General features: G+C 40.3%; 1 protein-coding gene across 1 annotated transcript in view; it reads left to right on the top strand.

Annotated features, from left to right (window-relative positions):
- Positions 1-17,238, top strand: part of LOC140201870 (MOB kinase activator 1A) — a 42,448-nt gene extending 25,210 nt beyond the window's left edge. The window contains exons 4-6 of the mRNA XM_072266618.1: positions 2,619-2,752; positions 9,216-9,379; positions 12,252-17,238. Of these exons, the coding sequence (XP_072122719.1) occupies positions 2,619-2,752; positions 9,216-9,379; positions 12,252-12,329 (376 nt within the window). The 3' untranslated portion in view covers positions 12,330-17,238. The remainder of the gene's footprint in view (positions 1-2,618; positions 2,753-9,215; positions 9,380-12,251) is intronic.
- Positions 17,239-26,568: the final 9,330 nt, after the last annotated feature.

The following is a 26,568-nucleotide window of genomic DNA, read 5'->3' as shown; positions in this document are numbered from 1 at the left end:
CTTGCCTTATTGAACAGCAGCATGCTGTAATTTTTTACCATTTAAATAATAATGTGCTCTTTCATTTTTTTTCTTTCACACTTACCAACGTTGTACTCCATCTGCCAGACCCCTGTTGACTCGTCTATTATCTCTGCAGACTCTCCGTATCCTCTGCACAGTTTGCTTTTCCATTCAGTTTAGTATTATCAGCAAGCTTAGATACACTACACTTGGTCCCTCCTCCAGATCATTAATGTATATTGCGAACAGTTGCTGGCCCCGCGCACACCACTCACCACTAGTTGCCACTGTGTTATTTTCCACACACATTAAATTATAGCAACTTCTCTTTATTAAGGCAGGTAATACTGCTGCACCACAGTTCATCTCCTCACTAACTTTCAGTTCCCTCGTTCTGACCGCCTCATTTTCACCATGGATGTCCAGTGCCTAACCCAACCTGCAGTCCACAAACCACGTGGTTAATGGTAAGGGTCCATGGCATACATAAGGTTGGGAACCCCTGCTATACACTTTATCTCCCATCAAGAAGGCTTTAAAGCTGCCCACTTCCGTTTCAATAAAAGAATCAACCAGTTCCTCTCCACTGCCACCCTCCTCTGATTAGCAAAACTGGTCCTCGCCATCAACAATTTTTCCTTCAGCTCCTCCCACTTTCTCCAGACTTGAAGGGTAGCTATGGGCCCCAGCTATGCCTGCCTTTTGGTGGTTACATAGAACAGTCCATGTTCCAAGCCTTTCCCAGTAGTACTTTGCCTCCAACTTCTGCGCTGCTCTTAAATTCACTTTGTCCATTTTTGGCACTTCCCTCCAGGACATCAGAGATATCCTTCAAAGAGCGGGGTTTTCCTCCTTCCACCATTGATGCTGCATTACCCGCGTCTCTTCCATTTCCCGAATATCCCAATCAGTGTTGGAGCTCCTCTTGTTCTCCACAATTTTTGTCATTTCCAAAGGAGTCTTACTAACAAACATCCTCTTTTTCTTTTATTTTCCCCTCACCGCGCTCACCCCCATACCTTGTGCAGGGATCACTCCCTCTGTGATTCCCTTGTCCACTCGTCCCTCCCCACTAATCTCTCTCCTGGCACATCTGTACAAGCAGCTAAAATGCTACACCTGCCATGCATCTCCTCCCTCACCTTTTATTCAATGCCTCAAACAGTCCTTCCAGTTGAGACAACACTTCACCTGCAATTCTGCTGGGATTGACTATTGTGGCCTGTGCTCCCGATGCAGCCTCTGCATCATAAATTGAGGGGAAACCTTCATCGAGCACCTCCACTCCATCCCCCAAAAGTAGAACTTCCTGGAGGCCAATTTAATTTCAATTCCCATTCCATCACATTGATTCGTGGCCTCATCTTGTGCCATGATGAGGCCACCGTCAGGATGGAGGAACAGCACCTTGTATTACGTCTGGGTAGCTCCCAACCTGACCAGAGGGCTTAAAAAGAGGATTTTCATAGCAGTCATCGAGTCCATTCTCACGTACGGATGCGAGATGTGGACACTCGCCAAGATGATGCGAAAGCCTCTAGATGGTGCTATACACGAATGCTCCAGATGGCTCTTGACGTGAGTTGGCAACAACACATGACGAACGCCGAGCTCTATAACGATCTACTGATGCTCACCACTAAAATCGAGGCGAGAAGACTGCAACTAGCGGGGCACTGTCTACGTCACCCTGAGCTACCTGCCAGCCTAGTCGTCATATGGGAGCCCAAGCACGGGAGGATGAACCCTGGGCGCCCTCCCAAGACTATGGTCAACGCACTCCTAGAAGACAGCAGCGCGGCTAATGTAGATGAACTGAACACACTGATGAGGGAGAGGGAGAAGTGGAGAGTCCGTCATCATGCTCAACGCCGGCTCCCTAGGCCTGAGTCGACATCGTAGTAGCTCCCAACCTGATGGCATGAATATTGATTTCTCCTGGGAGGGTGGGGGGTGGTGGGAGGGAATTCCCTACCCACAGCTTCTTCTGTTCCCCACTCTGGCCTCTTACCTGCCCCTGGGTTCTCCCCTTCCCTTTCTCCAATGGTCCACTCTGTTCTACCACTCTTATCAGATTCCTTCCTCTCTTGCCCAATTACCTTTTCCACTCACCTGGCTTCACCTATAACCTCCTAGTGATCCTCCTTCCCTTCCTCCCCCCTTTTTATTCTGGTACCTTCCCCCTTCCTTTCCAGTCCTGAAGTAGGGTCTCTGCCTGAAGCGTTGACTGTTTATTCATTTCCACAAATGCAACTTGACCTGCTGAGTTCCAGCATTTTGTGTGTACAGCATCAGTGACCCAGGTTTAGTCCTGACCTGAGTCCCTAAGCTATTTGGGTTGCTAAAGGTTCCCTGCTTGGTAGGGTAATTAGTTGCTGTAAATTATCCCTCGTGTAGGTGGTTGCTAGAATAATCGGTGTGGAATTGATGGGATTGTATTGACAGCTGGAATGGAATCAATTGGCTTCCTTCCATGTTATCAGAAAATGTGACAACATTTAAAATGGACTGGCAGTTCTAGCTAACTAATTATAGGTTGCATCCTAAAAGTTAAATAGTTATTGTAGTTTCGCTGCTAATGCATTGTTTTGCTTCTTCCCATTTCTGCCATTAAGATACGAATACCACTGGGCTGATGGCACAAACATTAAAAAGCCAATCAAATGTTCGGCTCCAAAGTATATTGATTACCTTATGACATGGGTACAGGACCAGCTTGATGACGAGACCCTATTTCCTTCAAAAATAGGTAAGCCATTTTGTTGTTATCTGCTTTGGAATTTAATGGTAAGTAAGATTATAATCTATTGTAGAACCTAAAATACTACAAGTACTCATTAGATCATACATTCTGTGGAGAGCGCGGTCTCTTTTTTTTTTATTATTGGGTTTCTTTGTTTTGTGGTCACCTGTAAGGAGACTGTAGCAGTTTCTTCAAAACAAACCAAAACCGCTGAGGGGTAAAGCTGGGGTACTCGACAAATCAAGGAAGGTACATTCAATCATTTATTATGAAACCAGCAACTATTAATGATCTTGAAGCAATAAAAAAAACTTGTGAAACTAAATGAACAATATCACAGTCTAACTTGCAGTGTAATAGCAATGTTAGCATTCGAATAGCATAACTAAGCATTCTGATAGCATTCCAATGATTCCCCCATTAGCAGTCAACAAAAAAAAAATCATTCCCTGTGGCTTAATCACTCTCCACTAGACTAAGCTAAACAACTAATAAAATGAGAATACATAACTATACTCATTTGCTTCTACCATACCCCAACCAACAAGACAGATTACCTGTGTGACGCACCACAAACTACAATAGACAGAAAATGATACATGGCTCCTACAGAGATGAATCTTGAGGTTGTGTATGGTATACATACTTTGATAATAAATGAACTTTCAACTTTGAAATAACTAGTAGTTTGTATTAATGAATTGGGAAATATTAGTATTAAAATAATTACTAAGATGCAGAGAAAGTGGAGGGAGGAAAAGAACTGGAAGGCAGCAGACATTGAATGACAGTAAGCAATACAAGAATTGGGAACAATGCATAGGTGGAATAATTGCATTAATTATTATAATACAAGTGCTATAATTTATAGATATAGTTTATTAGATTGAATGTAAATGCTTTTCTTTGCTGAGACTTTATCGTCTTTTTTACAAGGTCATTCTACTCTTTTTACTAACGGGGGGGAGGGAAAGAAAATACAGACGGAGCGGTCAGTGGCTTTGAACTCTATCATAGATTGCTTGCCTTTTTCTTGGGCTTTTGGGAAGGGGGGTGGGATTAGAGTTAGGGCTTTTTCCCATTGGGTTGTTCTGGACCATGTGTATTTTCTATCTGGTTGTATTCTTCATCACCGCCATTTTTGATTCATCCCGTATTGGTATGTGCTCTGCGCATGTATAAAATAGAATAAGGTTATAGTATGGTATTTAAACGGATTAATATAATAAGCTGGAATGTACGTGGTTGGAATCATCCTATTAAACGAAAAAAGACTTTTAAATTATTAACTGATTCCAACCTGATATAATTTTTGCTCAAGAGACACATATCAGGGCGGGAGATCAAAATAGATTTTTTGGATGGTGGGACGGTTTACTCTACTTCTCAGAGTAAAACAAAAGGTGTGTCTATTTTTATTAAATCTAATGTATTTATTCGAGAGGATATTGAATCAGATTCTAATGGTAGATTTTTAATTGTTAAAGGAACAGTCTGTAACAGAAAAGTTGTTTTGGTCAATTTGTATGGTCCTAACTTAGATGATCCTTTTTTTAAAAAAGGTATTTGCTTTACTGCCTGATTTAAATGAATATATGCTGATAATGGGCAGAGATTTTAACTGCTGCTTAAATCCTATGATTGATAAGAGCTCAACCAATCAGCGACTTCCAAATTCCTTTTTGATTTTTATTAATTCCTTTTTGATTTTTGGGTTGATTGATTTGTGGAGGTATCCCCATCCCGATAACAGAGAATATTCTTTCTTCTCACATGTTTATAAAAAAAATATTCGAGGATGAATTATATTACAATATAACCTGTTATTAACTCATCCCATTGAAGGCTATTGGCTTAAGTTAAAGAGCCAATTTTATATGGTTGGAGATAAAAATAATAAACTGCTCGCATCTCAATAAAAATGGCTGCAGCCAAAAGGCAAATCATGAAAATTCGTAGGAACGATGGTACCTTGGCTCAGGAATATGAAGAAATTAATAAGGTTTTTCAAGATTTTTATGCTGAACTTTATAAATCTCAATGTCCGTTAGATTCCTCTGAAATGAATGCTTTTTTTTAACGAAAGATTGCTTTTCCTAAAATCTCAGCTGAGGATCAAAAAACTCTTGATGCTCAAATCACTGAAGCTGAAATTCATAAATCTATTTTTTCAATGCAATCTGGTAAGTCCCCGGGACTTGATGGTTATACTGTAGAATTTTATTAAAAATTTGGAAAGTTGCTTTCTCCATATATGTTGGAAATGTTTAAGGATTCTTTTGTGAAAGGTGACTTACCCTCTACTTTTTATGAAGCTTCTGTTTCTTTAATTAAAAAAGATAAAGATCCCACTGATAGAGCTTCATATAGACCTATTTCATTACCGAATGTCGATGCTAAGATTCTGTCAAAGATGATGGCCAATCGGTTGGAGAATATTTTGGGTAAAATTATTTTTAAAGATCAAACAGGCTTTATAAAGGGTCGCTGTTCTTTTTCAAATGTTTGGAGACTATTTAACATTATATATTCGTCCTCTTTTAAAACTCCACAATGTGTTGTATCTTTGGATGCTGAAAAAGTGTTCAATTGAGTCGAATGGAAATATTTATTTAATGTTTTAGAGAAATTTGGCTTTGGTGCTAATTTTAATAATTGGATTAAAATGATATATAAAGCTCCTATTGCTACTGTTGTCACTAACAATTGTAGGTCTTTTTTTTTCAGCTTTCACGGGGGACCAGGCAAGGCTGTCCATTAAGTCCTTTGTTATTTAATTTAATATTAGAACCCCTTGCTATTGCTCTTCGTGAGGCTAAAAATATCCCTGGGATTTTTGTGAACAAGACCATGCATAAGATCTCTCTTTACGCTGACGATTTATTGGTTTATATATCTAATCCTGACGAATCTATTCCTGCCTTGCTAAAATTATTTAATGAATTTGGAGATTTTTCAGGATATAAAATAAATTTCATTAAAAGTAAATTGTTTCCTTTATATGATTCTGTCTCTATATATGATAATACTGCTTTTAAAGTCACAGATTCTTTTAGATATTTAGGTATTATAATTACTAAAAAAAATATAAGGATCTTTATAAAGCTAACTTTGTTCCTTTAGTAGACTCTATGAAGTATTTATTTCGTAGATGGAGTCCACATACATTTTCACTTGTTGGTCGTATTCATATAGTTAAAAATGATGATTTTACCAAAATTTTTATATTTATTTCAGAATATCCCTGTTTTTCTGACTAGGAAGTTTTTTTGATCGGTTGATTCTATTATTTTATCTTTTATTTGGAATAATGAAAGACCAAGAATTAGTAAATGTCACTTACAAAAATTGAAAAAGCACGGAGGTCTTGCCTTGCCTAATCTAAGAATGTATTATTGGGCTGTTAATGTGCAATACATGTCCTTTTGGTTATATTGGGTTGATAAGAGTGATTGGCCAATTTGGGTAGACCTGGAACTGAAAGTTGTGAAACAGTTTTATTTAACCTCGTTATTGAGAGCTGCTTTACCTATACAATTAGCTAAAGTTGCTAATTTAAACCTATATACTGTGATTAAATATCCGTTACAAATTTGGTTCCAGTTCTGCAATTTTTTTAATCTTAAAAAGTATAAACTTTGTAGTTTAATTTATCGAAGTTACTTTTTTAAGCCTTCTTTGAGTGATCCAATTTTTTTACTTTGGAAAAATAAAGGTATTAATTTTTTGGATGTATTTAAAGAAGATTGATGTCTTTTGAACAATTAATAAATATTTTCTTTTCATACTCACACTTTCTGCAATACCTTCAAGTTAGACATGTTTTACAAAAATATTTAAGTAATTTTCCTTACATATTGGAGGCTGACCTGTTAGATACTATTATGAGTATGAACCCTTCGATCAAGGGTTCTACTGGAAGAATTTAAAATTTATCATTACAATGGGATAAGCGTCCTTTATCTAAGATTAAACAGGATTGGGGAAAAGGAACTCAATTTGACTTTTATGACTGAGGATTGGACGTGGATTTTGAAGTTGGTTAACTCTTCAATTTGTGCTAGCCATTCATTGATTCAATTTAAAATTGTACATCAATACCATTTGACGAAAAATCGTTTCTAATGTTGATAGTTATCGTGATAGATGTTAAACTGAGATAGCTACACTGACAAATATGTTTTGGTCTTATTCTGGAAGTCAGTTTTTTCAATCTTTTTTAAAGCACTTAAAATTAATCTACAACCTAATAAATTAACTGCTTTTTGGAATAATTCCTCAAAATATTCATGGTTTTTCTGTGTCTGACCAGAATGTTACTGCATTTGTTACACTGATAGCTAGGAGGGCCATCCTGTTGAAGTGGAAGGATACATCAGCTCCCACTTTGTCACAATGGTTCTCTCAAGTGATGCTATGTCTTAGTTTGGAGAAAATTAGAAGTTGAACCTTTGAACCTTTATTTGATTTTGAGAAAAGATGGGGCTCATGTGCTCGTTATTATCATTTGAGCTAATTGATAGATTTTTTCGACGATCTAATTGTAAATTTTTTGGTATATTTTCTTGCTGGCGGTTTGATGTTTATTTTTAGAAGCTTTTTGCATGATGCATGACTGCGGGGTTGTACACCTAATGGGTTTTTTTTTCTCACTTTTTCTGCTTAGTAGATTTTTTGTTATTACAATTTTTTTCAATCTTTAAGATGTCTTTTTTGAGACATTGTAAGTGTTACTTCAATGTACTTGTGTTATTTCTTTTGTATAATATAACAATAAAAAGATTTGAAAAGAAAGGAATAGGTGGAAGAGGTCAAGGCTTGAAGAGGAAGGAATCAACAGGATCTTAGTGGTGGTGGGAGCAGGTTTGACAGGTTTTTAAAACTCTTGGATAGATGTGTGAATTTGCAGAGAGGAGCATTTACGGACCATGTGCTGGCATGAGGGGATTGGGTGCAATTATCATCAATTCAGAACAGTAGTAGGATTCAGCAGATCGAAACACAAGTTCAGAGTACATTTATTAAAGTATGTATACGTTATACAACCTTGAGATTCATCTCCTTACAGGCAGCCGCAAAACAAAGAAACCTATAAGAACCCTTATTTTAAAAAAAAAAGGCCATCTTAAACATTTAATATGGAGAGAGAAGAAAACCAAATCACGCAAACATTAAAAGTAAACATATGGCATTCAGGACAAAAGTGAGTCCACAGACGCGAAGCCTGGAGCAGGCCTCAGCTCAGCACAAAGCCGAGTAAATGTTGCAGAGCCCTCAGATACAGCCCAAAGCAGCCAGAGCAGGCCGCAGTGTCAGCCTCAGCTGAGTAAACAGCGAGCGGAACTCCCACCCCCAACACCCTTCATATTCTATTCATCTGGTCAAGCGTTTAAATCGTCCAAACATCGGGTCATTCCTCGCACTAGGATCCGGGCCCTGTCACGTCAGTATGCCCTGGGCTTGGACCCCAGCTGCCAAGTTGCAGCAACCCTGTGACTCAGCAGACTTCAAGGATTTTAGTTAAATCAGTATTGTCATTTTTTGGTTTCCAGCATTCGTATTTTCTTCTAAAGTAATTTACAGAGTGCTTTCATTTCCCATTCTCACCATTGAGTCCAGCAACAGAACGTGAAGCACTGATTCCAGGTCCTCTGGTGTGTTTTCATAGATCCTATGCCAGCTGCAAGCTCATTTGGTTGTAAAATGTGCAGCAATGAAGAGGAAACGGTAGTATTAACTCTTATATCTTAAAAAAAACTATTTTGAGTGATTTAGTTTTTAATTGCTCAGTACTAAGTCAGAAGCAGGGCTTTGCAGTCTCAAGGTTTTCTTGCTGATTCTGTGGGTGTGACTTCCTCTGGCCCATCTGTGTGCAACTCTGTAGGACCTGACTGAATGGGAATAGGATAATCACGAACAACTGCTTCATCTTTGCAGATTTAGTAAGACAATTGCAAATTTCAGTAAAATGTAACCCAGTATCTGCTTCTGTCTGCATTGATGCCAACTGACATGCTGAGTATTTTCAACTTTCTAATTACTTAAGCCCGTTACCCCTAATGGGGGATAGGCTGCGACAGCAACCCGCCAGATTACTCCATCTTGGGCCAGTCCTTCCAAGTTGTCTCCAGGTGTAGCCCATCCTCAAAGATCCTTCCTCTCCCAGGGATGAGGCCTTCAGAGCTTCTTTTGGCGTTTCTGTAGCTCTGGGATTTTACAGGATGAGGTTGCTAGCCCCATACCCAAACCTCCTCCTTTCACAGCCGGGCTTGGGACTATCCATGACAGAGTTAAGCTTTTTAGCACCTGCCATGTTTTGCTGTAGATTTTAGCTGTTTAAAAAGTTGTTCTTGAGTTCTGATGTCTCCTGAAATTGAAAATTTGCTTTTTTTTTTAAAAATGATTTTTAAAAAAATGTCTAAAGGCTGTAAACTTTTTGATGGATTTTTGCCTTGTTTATTAATTTCAGGTGTACCCTTTCCTAAAAACTTCATGTCTGTGGCCAAGACCATTCTGAAGCGGCTGTTCAGGGTCTATGCTCACATTTACCACCAGCATTTTGACTCTGTGATGCAGCTGCAGGAAGAAGCTCACCTCAACACTTCCTTCAAGCACTTCATCTTTTTTGTTCAGGTAAGATATTCTCTGTCACTTGCAGGCACTTGGCAAAATTACTTGTACTTAAAGTTTTATGAGTTATTAATCTTTTTAAACCTGCTCATTGATCTTTACATAGATGTACTGGGAGCCTAATTTCATCAGTGACACAAATCTATATTTTTGATTGAAGAACAATGTATGATTTCTTGGTTCCGTACTTTTAGGCACCTGGATTCTTTAGTCATGGAGCATTTCAGCACAGAAACATCTTTGGCCATCTGGTCTGTGCCGAACGATTATTCTGCCTAGTCCCATTGGCCTGCGCCTGGACCATAGCCATCCATACCTCTCATATATACTTATCCAAATCCTCCTTCAATGTTGAAATCAAACCCGCATCCACCACTTCCGCTGGTTCAAAGTAAATTTATTATCAAATCAGGTACATGTCACCATATACTACCCTGAGATTCATTTTCCTGCAGACATTTGCAGGAAAATGAACTACAATAAATTTATGATATACTACAATAAATAAATAAACTTCCGGTTTGGTTGCCGGCCGCTCGACCATGGTTTTCGGTCGGGCGCTGGACGCTCAGAGAGATTTGACGGTGGGCAGGGGGCGGGCGCTTGGCCAAGGGCCGTGGTCGAGTGGTCGACGACTTGGGCTGGCTCCCCCCACCAGACTTAGTCTGGTGAGGAGGGTGTGAGGACACCCAGCAGGACTAAAGAAAAACAAGACCTGACAAAGGGCGGATGAACTCCTTGTGAGCCAACGGCCATCTTCCGTGGAAGAGATTAAAGCCTCACCACGTATCTATGAATCATATGCTATGCACCCAGTTAGAAGAGACATGATGAACTTGGGCGCTGCACCGTGTGCCTGGACCTGCCCAAGGCCCCCGCCTAAGGAAAGGCTGAGCTCGAAGAAGCAGCCGCGGTTGGAGGCCGATAAGGCTTCGGGCTCGAGTTTGGCGGGGGCGGCGGCTGGTGATGCCAAGGCGGCCAGTGAGAACAAACTGGAGGAGAGGCTGTACTCGGTGCTGTCGCAAGATCGAAGAAGGTGGAGATGCGTAGCTGCCAACCCCGGATTCGGGACGGCACCCACTGACTGAAATTAATGAAAAACTATACATAGAAAATACTGGTAAACATCCAGAGGGCAAAAATGAGCCAATCGTGCAAATATATATTTTTTTTAAAGTTGTAGAGTCCTTGAAAATGAGGCCACAGGTTGTGGAATCAGTTCAGAGTTGGGTGAAGTTGTGTATGCTAGTTCAGGAGCCTGATGTTGCAAAACCTTCTTGAATCAAGTTCAAGAAAACTGGGTATTCCTTTCCCTCTTTTGTTTATCAGAAATTTGTCAGTTTTCTTAGAGTTTTTATACAATTTTTTTTGAAGGGAGGTGTCATTGGCATCATTCCCAAGACACCACATGTTATTCAAAGTTAATGATGTTCATTATGTTGAGCGTCATTTTAGTTTCCAAGATCTGGCATAATGTGCAATTGCCATCTTGAGAAATGAGAAGTGGCACTTCCAATTTAGTGAATCCAAGAAAGGCCACAGAATTAAAGTAAAGCCGAAGAAGTTTAATCACCCCAACAGGTTTCTGCCCCCTTGAGGAGGTGCATCATACTTTCACATTAAATTAACTGAACTAAAGGAGCACTTAGAGTTAATTAGTGGCTACATCCTTTAAAAGCAAAACACTTGTTTTGCAGTGTACAGCAGAACATAGCCAGAATTTCCAGATCTTAATTCACTTGCTGTTCATCTATCAATACTTTGGTCATCTTAGAGGTGCATGCAATACATCAGTAACACAGGAATGTGGTTCAGATGGTCGGGTTCCTGCTGTTCAAAACCCCGTTGTTTGAGGCCTCTGTCGGTCAGGATCAACCATGGATGTTGCATCCTGGCTGTCTAGATACACGAGCCTGGGCAGTACGATATGGGGAACAATCTCCCCCTCTGGTGAACCCAGAGGAATGGCAGAGTCCAATACAGTTTGGCAGGAGTCGCCAGTGAGCGTTGAATTCAACGTAGAACTGCCTTAGGGACTTCGGCTCTGGATTTTTCCCTTGGGATTTATTCCTGAAGCGTTCCCTATGAGTGGGCACAGCTGCACGGCAGTGGAGGTCTGAGATCAGAGTTTTCATTCTCTTAGGAGAGCTGACGAGTCCCATCTGCCCGAAGTAACTGGTTTTAAGGCGCCAGTAACCCGCCAATGCCCACTCTCCTGTCAGTGGAAATGGTTCTGCCGGGCTTGGTAGCTAAGCCACGTGTGAAGACCAGGAGTGGACTTGGTTGTTGGAGGCTATTTGAGGCGCACATCATTGGGAGCATTTGATGGGTAGTGGGAGCGTGTTTCCATTACCTGCCCCCAGCTATAAAACCTTAAGGAACCACAAAACCCTGTGCTTGAACATAATAATGTAGCACCATGGAAGTTCTGTTTTAATTGGGATGGCCTGGTAAAGCAGCAGTTAGCATAATACTGTAGCAGTGCCAGCGTCCCAGGTTCAATTCCCACTGCTGTCTGTAAGGAGTTTGTATGTTTTCCCTGTGTCCTTGTGGGTTTCCTCTGGGTGCTCTGGTTTCCTCCCACATTATAAAGACATGCAGGTTAGTAAATTAATTGCTCCTTGATTATAATTGGGCAGCATGAGCTCGATGGGCCTATCACTGTGCTGTATCTCTCTGTAAAATAACTAGACGTGAGAAGCTTTTCTCACGGTAACAATGAGTGTGGTAATTATGCCCAAAGTTAGTGTATTGAGAATTCAAGCTGTATTTAACATCTTTTCCTTACCTTACAAAATAATCCTTGGGGGTACTAGTACAGGGGTGGGGATTACAAATTCATTTAATAATTCTCAGTTTTTCTCCCATATTTCAGGAATTTAATCTGATTGACAGGAAAGAACTTGCTCCTCTTCAAGATCTAATTGAAAAACTTGGATCGAAAGACAGATGATTTCGCTCTTCTATTTTCCACATCAGCGTGATCTTAGTGCTTCTTTTTCTACCTTCAAGATCCCCATTTCTCTGCACATACACAGTATGACGTGTGATCATTGTGAGCATGCTCTGTGGAAAAATCCATAGTCTCTATTGTTGTTGAGTAGTACTATTTTTTTTGTGAATAACTTCAAAAATGCACGTTCAAAAGTTGTTGATTCTAGCCATATGTCAGTGTTTTAGGGACCTTGCCGTTCAATGGTATTTGAAAGGTTCAAGGTGCACAAATATTCTATTTCATAAATGATATTGCAGTATTGATTCTCTGTCCTTAGAAGCAATGAGTACACACATACTCTGCATTTATCAAAATCAGACAGTGAAGCAAAGATATTTGGGAGAAGAGATTAATGCTGCATTAAATTTAATTAATTTGAATTCTTGGCTGATGGATTTGTAGTCTAGGTTTCCTGGTTGCACCTACCTCCAATTTTTTTTTATATATACATATTAATTAGAGGGAAGATGGAAAACTAATGATTCTTGACCTAGAGCTAGAAACAAACTGGAACTTGTGCAGTTTGAATGTATGTTTTAAATGAGTTGGTTGGCAGTATGACTGCAGGTTGCTCATGCTGCGAATAGGCAAGTTAATTGTAGACTAGTTAATTGTACACAGTCTCTAAATGTACTGTTTGAGTTTAAAAGACAGTAAATGGTTTTGTACCTTTATGTCCGTGTACATTTACTTCATGTTATGTGTTTCTGATTGGCCATTTTGAGTCATGTTTGTAGATGGTGAGCGCTGTTAACATAGAAAGCCCTTGCTTTCATACATGACTTTTTTTAAAATAGTGTAATCTTTGTTGTTCTGATTTGATCAATGTATCACCTTAGGCAAGTTATTGGTTTGAAATTGATAGATATGTTACTTTTTTTCTGTGAACAGTGTCACAATTTAATACAATAACACCTTGTCGAAGACAAAATACCACTAGTTAATCTCCCCACCCTCCCAAAGGGAAAAAGAACCCTATGGACTACAGTGTTGAACCGTTAACACACTGCCTGCAATCGGCTGATGGTTGTATTAATCCACCTTGCTGTCTGAGCTTTCTTACTGCTTCGGTTTATGGTGGCACATATTCCGGCTGATGAGGGTTTCCGGTCGCCACTTTGTTTGGCTGTCTTGTATCTGCCGTCTTGGATTTCTAACACAGAGCATGTACCGTTGCATATTGTGAACGCTGTGTTGCCTTTACTTCTAATGTTATTAGATGCACTTTGGGGACTGTGCCCAGTTGCCTTAACTAGACTACTTTTTTTTTCCAAAACTTGGTCAGTCATGCTTTACTGTTGAAAGAAATGTTTTTAAAAGTTTTTACACATTGAGGTGAATAAAGGCAACTTTGCAGCATGTTGTAACTTTTTACTTTGTGATTGCATTGTAGCAAGTAGTTTTGGGGAAAAGGGGAATTTAAAAAAAAAAACTAGCAATAATTAGCTTAAGATAAATGGCATTTTTTTATTCTAAGTAACATTGACTACTGAAAACAGCCACTTGTCAGATGTAAGGATCTTCATATTTTGCGGCAGATTCATAAGTGATTCTCTTGTATAAGCAAGGAGAAAGATAGCATTTTTTGTTCTTTTTTTTGTTTTGTGCAATGTTAAGCCTAGTGAAGGGGGAGGGGGAGGTAAGGAAGTTATTGGGATAAAATGTTTATTAGCCCATTAATGTCAAGAAGCTTTTGACAGCTATCATGTATTTTCCTGGCAGATCCTCTTAATTGTATTCCCTGGATTATAAATGTTGATCAGATACCATATTCATATTTGTGTGAATTTCACAAGGTAGATCTCCAGTTTGCATTTATCTCCACTATAGAGGGCTGTAATGATGCTCTTAAACAGCGGTTCCCAATCTTTTTTATGCCATGGACCAATACCATTAAGCAAGGGGTCCATGCATCCCTGGTTGGGAACCCTTGATCTAAAATTGGCACAGAATTTTGGCCAATCTGAAACAGAGTTGACTGCTACCAGAAGATAAAACCAAGATTGATGTTGGCAATGATGCTCTTGCAGTGAAGTAACCCAGAACTGCCTTTCACAAGTAGTGACTGACTTCTCCAGGACTTCTGGTACATGTCGGGTTGATCTCGAGGAGAAAGCACATGGGGGAAGGTTGAACTGCTAATTTCAGAAACTGGAAACTAGTATCAGTTTTCATAGTACAGTGGATTCCTGTTAATTAGGACACATTGGGACTAGTACATTGTGGCCAATTAAATGGCTGCTACAATCAGCTGAAGTTTCATGGAAATAGTTAAAGGTATATATAAATTTTTTAAAAAAGACAAAGTACCATCTAACTGAGAAAGTTGTTTTTAAATGAAATGCAGAACAAATTAGCACACTACCAATACTTACTACAGTACCAAAAAATTGTGTATTTGTTCCAAATAGTTAATGACAGGAATTCAGCCAGTGTACACTGCAGTGTTCTTTTGATTGACTATGAATGAACAAAATCAAATCTTTTCTTGGCTCTGAAATTTTCTAAAGTCAAAATAGAAAAAAAAAGATTGAAAATCGCTGCTTTTTGAATCGGCGCCTGTCAGCCCGAATGGATAACATAACCCAAGCATATGCTACTGATGCTATTTTTAAAACTTCATATGGTGTAGCATCTATCAGCAAGACAAGTGCAGATGACTGACGCTAGTTAGAAACTGTTGGGCAACAGTCTCCTGTCCCAATTAATTGGCATAATTAATCTCCCAAATAAACTAAGGGAATCCCGGCTATTAACTTGATAAGTTTTTTAAAAAGAGTTGTCCCAAATAAGTGGCTTCCCTGATTAACCAACAACCCAATTAACCAGAATCCACTGTATTTGGTTTCTAATGAGATTTGGGAGGCCTTGTCTTAAAACACGGGTTATCAGAGTACCTGGGGGAGAGAACATTTAACAATTCTTGTTGAGAGTATTTTGCTATGACCCTTCTGAGTTTCTTTTACTTGCCCGAGATATCTTGTGGAATGCAACACAATGAATGACGGAGATTACCAGATTCTGGTTTAGAAAATAACTTGAGAAACAGACTTGTCCACAGTTGAGAGAACAAGTCTTGTACTTTTTGGGATAAAATTTGATTTTTTTTTACTTTACAAATGTGGGCAATCCAAGATTGTATTTCTGACCCATGACCAAGATTCCCATGAGTTTTGAAGAGATTTCTGCAGAGTATTGTTAAAACCTGTCTTTCAGATCATTAGGCGGTGTATTTCTTATGCTAATATTTACATCTGAAATTGAAATACCATTGTTTTATGTTTTTTGATATAAGGTTTGATAATTGTCCTGTTAGAATTTTGGTACACTGTAATTTTTAAGACTTATATCTCTTGGGAAGAGGGTAATTTTGTTAAAGAGGTTATGCACATCTGTTCAACCAGAGTTGCACTTACAGTATATAAGCCAAGGTTTGTTGCAAACTAAAGAACCAATAAATTTAAGTACAGCATATTCCAATTGTCATTTTATTACCTACTTGTGAATCAAAAGAGAAATGTTCCAGTTGTGACTTCAAAATGCTTTTTAAAATAATTTGTAGGGGAATAAATATATCACCTGAAGCAGGAACAAACTTGGTCTTCACACACTAACTAGCAAAGCAATCCAAATTTCTAGTTGTGATTTCAAAATGCATTTTTAAGAATAATTTATGAGGGAATAAATATCTCACCTGAAGCAGGATATTACTTGATCTTCACATGTTAACTAGCAAAGCTAAACTGGTTTGCACTAATTTAACAAATCTGATAGATCTTGAGTCTTGAAGTAAGAAATCCAGACTTAACATCTCTGAAGTCTAATAGATCTAAATTTAAGCCAGAAACTGTCTGTTTAGTGTGGTATTGTCAAATCTGCACCAAAATGCATACTGCTTGATCCTCCCTGCAGGAAATGATGGGGATGTTATAATTTTAAATAAAACCCACTCTTTTAGAAATGTCTGTAGTTAATGGTTTGGCATTTAGCCTGTGCAGCTGTTTAAAGTTCTGCATTCCTAAGAAGGCAGGAATGACAACTGCGAAATAACGTTCTGTACAGCAAAGTGTGTACTTGAATGTTAGCTGCCTGAGGGTAAATAAAGAAAATTAAAATAAACATTTTGTATAGCTGATGGTGGAAAAACAATGCCCACTTTAAGTTGGGTTGACCTGGCTAATGCCCCTAAATAAAGAGATGCTTCTTTTATAGTATCACAGCCAAATATGAATTGAGAGCAGTGTCATGTGACCAGGCTTGCCACAGATGAATTCTGCAGATCTTCCCACACGTCATTTGTGTATCCAGTGACCCTGTGGGCATGCCTTGTTCTATTCAAAATAGGAACAGTCCTGCTCTTAAGGCACCCAGATGCACGACGCAGGATGCGATCTGGCAATGCAATCTATGTTATGAAGGCTGTGGCATGCATCTGTATGTGGAAAGGAATGCTTGGTCCTGGGCAGATAATTTGTCCGTTTTTAAATGGAGTTCAGACTTTCAGGAGGAAAGGATCAAGTTCGAGTTGCTTCCAAAAAATTACACTTGTATGAAGCTGCACGATGTGTCAAGTTCTGTGGCCACTCGATGAAAGTTGCCCAAATACTTTATGAATATGTCATTTGGCAATATATATGCTGAATCTAGAAGTTCTTCCAGCAGTACTTTTAAGATTGCGGCAAAGCTCCTAAATTCTCAAGCTCAGTTGAAAGCTAACAATGTAGCTGATGTTTTTTTTCCCTGTTTTGTTAATTTTTTACTTGCCTCTAGAAATTCTCCATTTATTTTTTTGTGTATACATGATGGAACATAAGTTACATTTGAAATTACATTATACAATTAGCACAAATAAAGATGATTGAAGCCAATTGTTGTCTTATTCCAATGCTGTTATAAAGTAGAAAATAACTTTTTCTTGTTTATTTACTCTACAGTTTGGTCTGGCAGTCATTTTTTTAAAGGAACAGTATAGTAACACACACACACACACACAAAATGCTGGAGTATCTCATCAGGTCAGGCAGTTTCTATGGAGAGGAATAAAGAGCTGATATTTCTGGTCGAGACCCTTCAGAAAGGGTGGGGAGTTGTGTTTTCAATTAGAATCCCCTCCACCCCCTCCATTCCCCACTCTAACCTCTACTACTACTCACCTACCTCTTTACTCAGCCCCCACCCCCTGCATCCCTTCCTCTTTCCCATTCTCCTCTCCTATCAGATTCTTTCCTCTCCAGCCCTTGAACTTTCTCACCCACCTGGCTTCACCTATCACCTTCCAGCTAACCATCTCCCTCTCTCTTCCCCCCCCCCCCCCACCTTTTTATCCTGGTATCTTCCTCTTACCATCTCAGTCCTGAAGAAGGGCTTTGGCCTGAAACTTTGAGAATCAGGTTTATTATCACCGGTGTGTGTCAGGAAACTTGTTAACTTAGCAGCAGCAGTTCAATTCAATACATAATGTAGAAGGAATATAATTAAATCATTTACAGTATATATATAGAATAGATTAAAAATCATGCAAAAACCAATATATATTTAAAAAGTGAGGTAGTGTTCAAGGGTGCAATGTCCATTTAGGAATCAGATGGCAGAGGGGAAGAAACTGTTCCTAAATTGCTGAGTGTGTGCCTTCAGGCTTCTGAACCTCCTACTTGATGGTAACAGTGAGAAAAAGATATGCCCTGGGTGCTGGAGGTTCTTAATAATGGACACTGCCTTTCTGAGACACCGCTTCTTGAAGATGTCCTGGGTACTTTGTAGGCTAGTACCCAAGATGGAGCTGACTAAATTTACAATCCTCTGCAGCTTCTTTTGGTCCTGTGCAGTAGCGCCCCCCCCCCCCCCAATATACCAGACAGTGATGCAGCCTGTCAGAATGCTCTCCATGGTACATCTATAGAAGTTTTTGAGTTTATTTGTTGACACGCCAAATCTCTTCAAACTATTGAAGTATAGTCACTGTCTTGCCTTCTTTATAACTGTATCAATATGTTGGGACCAGGTTAGATCCTCGGAACCTACGCATTACCATAGGTGTTGCCTGACTTGCTGAGTTCCTCTAGAATTTGTGTGTTTCGAGTAAATCAATATACCGGCCAAGTTGGTCTTGTTGCAGTTTTAAGATATTTTTTCAGTTGCTTACTGGAATTCCTGTAGGAACTGGAAGCACGTGCGCTGTTTGTAGGTTCCCAAGGCAAACCAGCTGCATTCTGGAACAAGAATTCTGGTTTCCACCCGCCACAATATTTCCCCAAACTTTGAACTCAAGATGGTTGTCTTCTTTTGTCCTGCCACTCCTCATCTAAGGTTTGTCCCCAGAAGCTTGGGGGAAGTCGCTGCTTGGTTAGATTAGTTCTCTGGTAAGGGAACCAAATTTCCAGTTTACTAGTGGACATCCTGCATTTTTTTGTTTTTGCTGAAGATTTAAAGACTTGATCGGTCTCTGCATTAGAAGTAATGAACAGTAAGCATAGTGGTTTTCTAATCTCCTTTCCCTTGGATAGCTGTTTTTCTACAGCTGGAGTTCCAGAATTCCTTGTCTCACAGGTAGGTAGAAGGATGTTATATAGTAAGCAATAAATCTTATTGTGCACAACAATTGATAAATAATTTGATTATATAAATAATGTTCCAAAGGACAGCACAGATCTTGAATGGACTGAAATGACAGAGTGGAACTTTATGGTAGTAATCAAGGTAAAGAGATGACTATTGTCCTGGTCTTCCTTAATATAGAAGCTAACAGTCTATTTAACAATGAAGGGTTGCAAATGGAATTAAACACTCATTCATGTGATAGAAGGAAGCTCATCAGCTTAAGGCAGGGGTTCCCAGCCATTTTTTAGGCCACGGAGCTTTGCCATCAACTACAGTTGCAAAAAAGTTTTTGAACCCTATGCAATTACCTGGTTTTCTGCATTAATTACTCAATGTAGTCTGATCTTCATCTAAGTCACAATAATAGACTAACACCATCTACCTAAACTAACAACAAACAGACAATTGTACTTTTCATGTCTTTATTGAACTCATTTAATCATTCACCATCCAGGCAGGAAAAAGTATGGGAACTCTTATATTTAATAACTGGTAGAACCTCCCTCAGCAGCAATAACCTCCACCAAATGTTTCATGTAGCTGCTGATCAGACTTGCACAATGACGAGGAGGAATTTTAAACCATTTGTTTCTGTTTCAGTTCATCGGTATTTCTGGAATATCTTGCATGAACAGGTCACGCCACAGCATCTCAATTGGGTTAAGGTCTGGATTCTGACTTGGCCATTCCAAAACACAAATTTTCTTCTTTTTAAAATATTCTGTTGTTGATTTACTCTTGTCTTCTGCATTATTGTCTTGTTGTATTATCCAACTTCTGTTAAGCTTCAGGTGACAGACCACTACCCCAACATTCTCCTGTAAAATATCTTGATACAATTTTGATTTCATTGTTCCCTCAATGATTGCAAGCTGTCCCGACCCTGAGACAGCAAAGCAGTCCCAAACCACCATGCTTCACAGTTGGGATGAGGTTTTGGTATTAGTGTGCAGTGCCCTTTTACCTCCAAACATAGTGGTGTGTATTTCTGCCAAGAAAAAAAGTTCAACTTTTGTCTCATCTGTCTACAGAATATTGTCTCAGAAGTCTTGTGGAACATCCATTTCTTGTGCAAATTTGATGTGTAACAATTTTTTTTGTACAAGTCTTTTCTTGTTACCCTTGGGGTCTTTTTCACCACCTACAACATTGCACATTGTATAATCATATAACAATTACAGCACGGAAACAGGCCATCTCGGCCCTTCTAGTCCGTGCCGAACTCCTACTCTCACCTAGTCCCACTGACCTGCACTCGGTCCATAACCCTCTACTCCCTTCCTGTCTATGTATCTATCCAATTTAACTTTAAACGACAACATCGAACCTGCCTCAACCACTTCTGCTGGAAGCTCGTTCCACACAGCCACCACTCTCCGAGTAAAGAAGTTCCCCCTCATGTTACCCCTAAACTTTTGCCCTTTAACTCTCAACTCATGTCCAATTGTGCTCTTGGTGTGATCTTTGCAGGGTGCTCACTCCTAGGGAGAGTAGCAGCAGTACTGAGTTTCTTCCAGTTGTAGACAATTTCATCCGTGGACTCATGATGAACCCTCAGGTCTATAAAAATGCTTTTGTAGCCTTTTCCAGCTTTGTGCATCTTTATAATCCTTCTAAGTTTCTCTGAAAGTTGTTTTGATCGAGGCATGGTGCAGACAAATAAATCTTTCTGGAGAAGAGTAACTTGACTTTGTGCGTCTTTTTTTATAGGGCAGGGCAGCTCTACAAACCACACCTACAATTTCATCTCATTGGTTGGAACACCTGACTCCAAATAGCTTTTGTAGAAGGGTTCACACACTTCTTTCCTGAACCTAGACTGTGTTTGTATAAACGGTGTACTCAGTATTGACGAGAGGCAGCACTGGATAGAGTGGACAACCAGAGACTTTATTCCAGGATGGCAATGGCTAATGCACAAGGGCGTAATTTTAAGTGATTAAGAGTATGTACTGGGGAGATATCAGAGTTTTTTAAAAACGAGTGGCGGGTGTCTGGAACACACTGTCGGGGTAGTGGTAGAGGCAGATAGATCAGGGACGTTTAAGACACTCATGAGAAGCATATGGATGAAAGAAAAATGGAGGTCATTTGGGAGGGAAGCGTTAGATTGATCTTAGAGTAGGTTAAAAGCTCTGTATAGCATTGTGGGCTGGGGCCTGTGATCTAACCACTAACCTAACTGAGGGAAAATTGTCTAGATATCCTCAGCGAGATGATGGAGGATGTCATCAACACTGCTGCCAAGCAACACTTACTCACCAATAGCCTACTTACTGATGCTCGGCTTGGGTTTTGTCAGGACCACCTAGGTTCATAGGCTTGTTCCAAAATGGGTGAAAGTGCTTAAAGTTCAGAAGTTGGGGGGGGGGGGGGGAAGAAGAATACCAAAGGATGCCTTGATGTTAAACATAGAGTGTGTGGCATCGAGGTAAAATTAAAGTTGATAACCAAAGGCTAGAGTCATAACTAGTGGAAGTCGTACCTACGTAGCCAGAGGGCAGTTGTCTCCCTCAAAAATCTTGGTGTTGGGGTTCCTCATAACAATGTTAAGGATATATACATATTAGCTTAATTTGTCACATGTACATTGAAACATTTGCTGAAATGTGCTGTTTGTGTCGACGACCAACATAGTCTGAGGAAATGTGGGGGCAGCCCACAAGTGTCAGCCTGCTTCTGGTGCCAATATAACATGCGCACACTTGCTATCCGTGTCTTTGGAATGTATGTGGGAGGGCACACGTGGCCATGGGAGAAAGCTCAAGCTCTTTGCAGACAGTGGCAGGAATTGAACCTCAACCTCTGGCATTGTGAAATGTTCCACTCACTGTTGCTGCCCACCTATGCTGCTGTGCAGTGTTGTAGTCACAGTCATCGTTGACTGCTCCCAGCAGAAGGTTGGGAGTAGAAATCCATCTGATTGCACAACAGATAATGCAATGGCTCATGCATGTTCTGCTCAACACTCATGGGCAGCCAAATAAATACTGTGGCTACTCCACTGGTTGTCTTCGGAGCGTGACTTGCTTCCTATTGTTCCAGAGCCTTTCCAAGGTAACAGGAGTGTGATGGAACAACCAGTTCCAACAGCATTCCAGGCATTCAATGTCACACAGGTAGGTCAGAGCAGCCCAATCCATCGCCCTAAGCAGTCACTCCCATCTGCATCACGGCTGCTGGCTGCACTGCCAGATAATGAGTTTCTTTAACAACGCCTTAAAGGGCAAGATCTCTATTAGTCTTCAAAGAAGAAGACACATAGACATGCACACCCCCACCCCCATTCATACAGTGTCTTCACTCTCGAATATGCTGCATCAAGATGTCTGGTACAATTCACATCAGCCCCATGTGGGTATCATCAAAGTTCGAAGTAAATGTTATTATCAGCCTACATATGTCACCATCTACAACCCCGAGGTTCATTTTCCTGTGTGTGTACTGAGCAAATCTACAGAATAGTAACTATAATGAAAGATCAAGTAGAGCACAGAAGATGACAAACTGTGCAAATGCAAATATTAATAAATAACAAGATTAAGAGTCTTCAGCGAGATAATTGGTTGTAGGAACATTTCAGTGATGGGGCAAGGGAGTGCAGTTATCCCCTTCTGTTCAAGAGCTTGATGGTTTAGAGGTAGTAACTGTCCTTGAACCTGGTGGTGGGTCCTGAGGCTCTTCACCAAAAGAACACTGGTTCAGATAGACAGCTTAAACCACTTTTTCAAGGGCTTTTGCCCAACATTCCTCAACTTATAAAACTGAAAGTATATCAAGGCCTGTAGGCTGGAACCAAGTTTGCAAATCACTGCGGTCATCATTAGGGAAGTTAAAATTCATTGGAGGCTTGTCCTGGACTTAAAAGACTCTGAGTAGGAGGGAAGAAAGTGGCTTGATTTGCTGTTGTTTCTTTGCTTGTTGTGTTCTGTGTTGTTCTGGGCATGTTATGTCAATGCAGGAATGTGTGATGACGCTTGTAGGCTGCCCCCAGTACACCCACAGGTGTGTTGTTTGTTAACGCAAATGGTGCATCTTACGGTATGTTTCAAAGCACACAAAATAAATAAGCTCATCTTGAATCTTGATCATGTACGCAATAAAGACCTCAAGGCATTTTCATCTGTAATAGGTAGGTTAATAAACACTTGCAATAGACACAAAATAGGGGTTTTAAGTAACAAATTCTGGATATGTCTCTCCAAACCTTTCTGGATTTCATCTTTCATACACAGCTGTAGGATTAGATTAATTTGGCAAATTTACTCCTACAAACAGGAAGTGAACCTAAAAATAGGTGAGATTTGTGACAAATCACTGAGCAAGTTGTTACTTGTTTCAGACTAATTTTGAAGCTGTATTAGTTCCGTATGAGAGGTCCACAGTTTTGAACATCTGACACTCAACCATTTTCCCCCAGTATTTCTCCCACTTTTAATGTCATTTGAAAATAACGCAGATGATTTCCAGCAGTGTTAGAAACCTTGTGTAGGTTATGTGGTTTGAAGATATTTATATTTTTTAGTTAGATCTTTTTATATAATATATTGGCCACACTACAGAAATGACTCATAGATCTTTTCAACAATCGTTCAAGTAAATTGAATAAATTATTGTTCACCTCATCAGAGGAATGTTACTTCGAAAGGTTTCTCTCTCTGGGAAAGAAAACACAAGGAATATTCAAGAGTACCCACATGAAATAATTAATAAAAATGTTAAATTATAATGAGCCTTTCTCAGAATATTGAGATATAATTAGATACAGACCTTATGGACAGATGCTGTTGTGCCTAGCCTCACTTTCTGGACATATGTAACAAAGCTTTCTTATGGTTTCATAATTATTGCATTTTTTTAGTATGCTGTTCTTTACCTTTGTGTTTTATTTTGTAATGCATCAGATCTGGAGTAACTATTATTTTGTTCTCCATTACACCTCTGTACTGGAAATGATACTTCGATCCAGCTTTCCATTGTTGGAGTGGTCACTGTGTGAGTGGGGCAGTGTTAGAGTGGTCTGGCTTTGGCTCAACAGGCTTGGGTGAGAATAGGCTTAGTCAAGCACAGACATAGACTCCAAGCAAGATTGTTGCAAGCACTTTTTCTCTGTTAGTACATAGCTGGTGTGCTAGTGTCCAGAGTTAGTGGTATGTTCCTTGTGTGAAATGTGGGAACTTTAGGGGACCTCTAGTCTCACTAATACCTACATCTGCAGGAAGAGTACTGAGCTGCAGCTATTTAGGAACTGTGTTAAGGAAGTAGAGCTGCAGCTTGACGACCTTTGGTTAATACGGGAGAATGAGGAGATGGTTGTCGTGCAGAGTTCCCCTGTGGCTGTTCCCTCAATAGTAAGATTATTGCTTTGGAAACTGATGGGGGGGTGGGGCGGGGGAAAGATGAACTACAGGGGAGAAGCAGTTGCATTGAGTCTGGCTCTGTAGATCAGAAGTGAAGGGGATTTGTTGGCTGGGGGAACAGGAGTTTCTGTGGATGAGAACAAGGTTCCTGGATGGTTTGTTGCCTCCTGGGTGCCAGAACCAGGGAGATCTTGGAACGAGTCCACAGCACTCTTAAGTGGAAGGGTGAGCAGCCAGAGGTAGTGGTCCATATTAGTACCAATTTGGGTGATGAGGTCCAACAAAGTGAGTGCAGCGAGTTAGGTGCTCAGTTAAGGCACAGGGTCTCCAGGGCTGTGATCTCAGAACTGCTACTTCTGTCATGTGTTAGTGAGACCGAAAATAGGAAGATCATTCTATTTAACAAGTGAAGGAGTTGGTGCAGGAGGGTGGGATTCAGATCTTTGGATTATTTGGCTCTCTTTCAAAGAAGGTGGGGCCTGTACAGAAGCGATGGTTTGCACCTGAACTGGAGGGAGACTAATATCCTTGCAGGAAGGTTTGCTAATGCAGCTCCTTGGTGGGTGGGTGGGGAATAGGAGCCAGAGTGCCAGAACAGATAGTGGAGTGGTTGTGGAACAAGATGTTGTTAAGCCTACACACGAAGTCAGAAATAAAACGGTCGAGCATGGCGGGACTAATGTTCTGAGCTGTGTATAATTCAATTCAAGGTGTATTGTCAGAAAGATGGATGAACTTAGGGCATGGATCAGCACATGGAATTATGACATCTTAGCCATTAGTGAGACTTGGTTGCGGGGGGAGGGGGTGGGGAGCGGGATTGACAGCTCAATGTGCCGAAGTTCCGTTGTTTTAGACGAAATAGTGTGGGACGGATTAAAGGGTGATGTTACTAGTCAGGGAAAATGTCACAGCAGTGCTCAGTCAGGACAGACTGGAGAGCTCCGCTAGTGAGACTTTTTGGGTAGAATTGAGGAATAAGAAAGGTATGACCATGTTAATGGGATTATATTATAGAACACCCAACTGTCAGTGGATTTAGATGAACAAATTTGTAGAGAGCTTGCAGACTGTTGCAAGAAATATAAGGTTGTGACAGAGGGTGATTTTTAACTTTCCACTTTTTGACTGGGACACCCATACTATAAAGGGACTAGATGGGAAAGAATTTGTGAAATGTCTTCAGGAAAGTTTCCTTAATTAGTACATAGAAGCCCCAGCTAGAGAGAGTGTAAGACTAGATCTTCATTTAGAGAATCAGACAGGGCAGGTGGCAGAAGTTTGTGTAGGGGAACACTTTGCATCGAGTTATCATAATGGCATTTGTTTCAAGGGGTAGGTCTGGTCCTCAGGTTGAGACGCTAAATTGGAGAAAGGCCAAATTTGATGGTATCAAAAAGGATCTGGCAAATGTGGATTGGGACGTGTTGTTTTCTGGCAAAGGAGTTGAGTCGATGGTGAAGAAGGCAAATGCAATGTTGGCATTCATTTCTAGAGGAATAGAGTATAGGAGCAGGGATGTGATGTTGAGGCTCTATAAGGTGCTGGTGAGGCCTCATTTGGAGTTCTGTGGCAGTTTTGGTCTCCTTATTTAAGAAAGGTTGTGCTGACATTGGAGAGGGTACAGAGAAGATTCACTAGAATGATTCCGGGAATGAGAGGGTTAACATATGAGGAACGTTTGTCCGCTCTTGGACTGTATTCCTTGGAGTTTAGAAGAATGAGGGGAGACCTCATAGAAACATTTCGAATGTTGAAAGGCATGGACAGAGTGAATGTGGCAAAGTTGTTTCCCGCGATGGGGGAGTCTAGTACGAGAGGGCACGACTTAAGGATTGAAGGCCACCCATTCAGAACAGAAATGTGAAGAAATCTTTTTAGTCAGAGGGTGGTGAATCTATGGAATTTGTTGCCACGGGCAGCAGCGGAGGCCAAGTCATTGGGTGTATTTAAGGCAGAGATTGATAGGTATCTGAGTAGCCAGGGCATCAAAGGTTATGGTGAGAAGGCGGGGGAGTGGGACTAAATGGGAGAATGGATCAGCTCATGATAAAATGGCGGAGCAGACTCAATGGGCCAAATGGCCGACTTCTGCTCCTTTGTCTTATGGTCTTATGGTCTTGTCAAGTGGGAGTCCTTCAGGGTGGGAGTACAAAGTTTGTATGTTCCTGTCAGACTAAAAGGCAATGATAACAGGTGCAGGGAACCTTGGTTTTCAAGAGGTATTGAGTCCCTAGTTG

The sequence above is a fragment of the Mobula birostris genome, chromosome 8 (assembly GCF_030028105.1).
Source record: "Mobula birostris isolate sMobBir1 chromosome 8, sMobBir1.hap1, whole genome shotgun sequence".
Taxonomy (NCBI): Eukaryota; Metazoa; Chordata; class Chondrichthyes; order Myliobatiformes; family Myliobatidae; genus Mobula; species Mobula birostris.
Note: the sequence above shows the minus strand (reverse complement) of the source record. Positions and strands in the feature narration are given on the sequence as shown.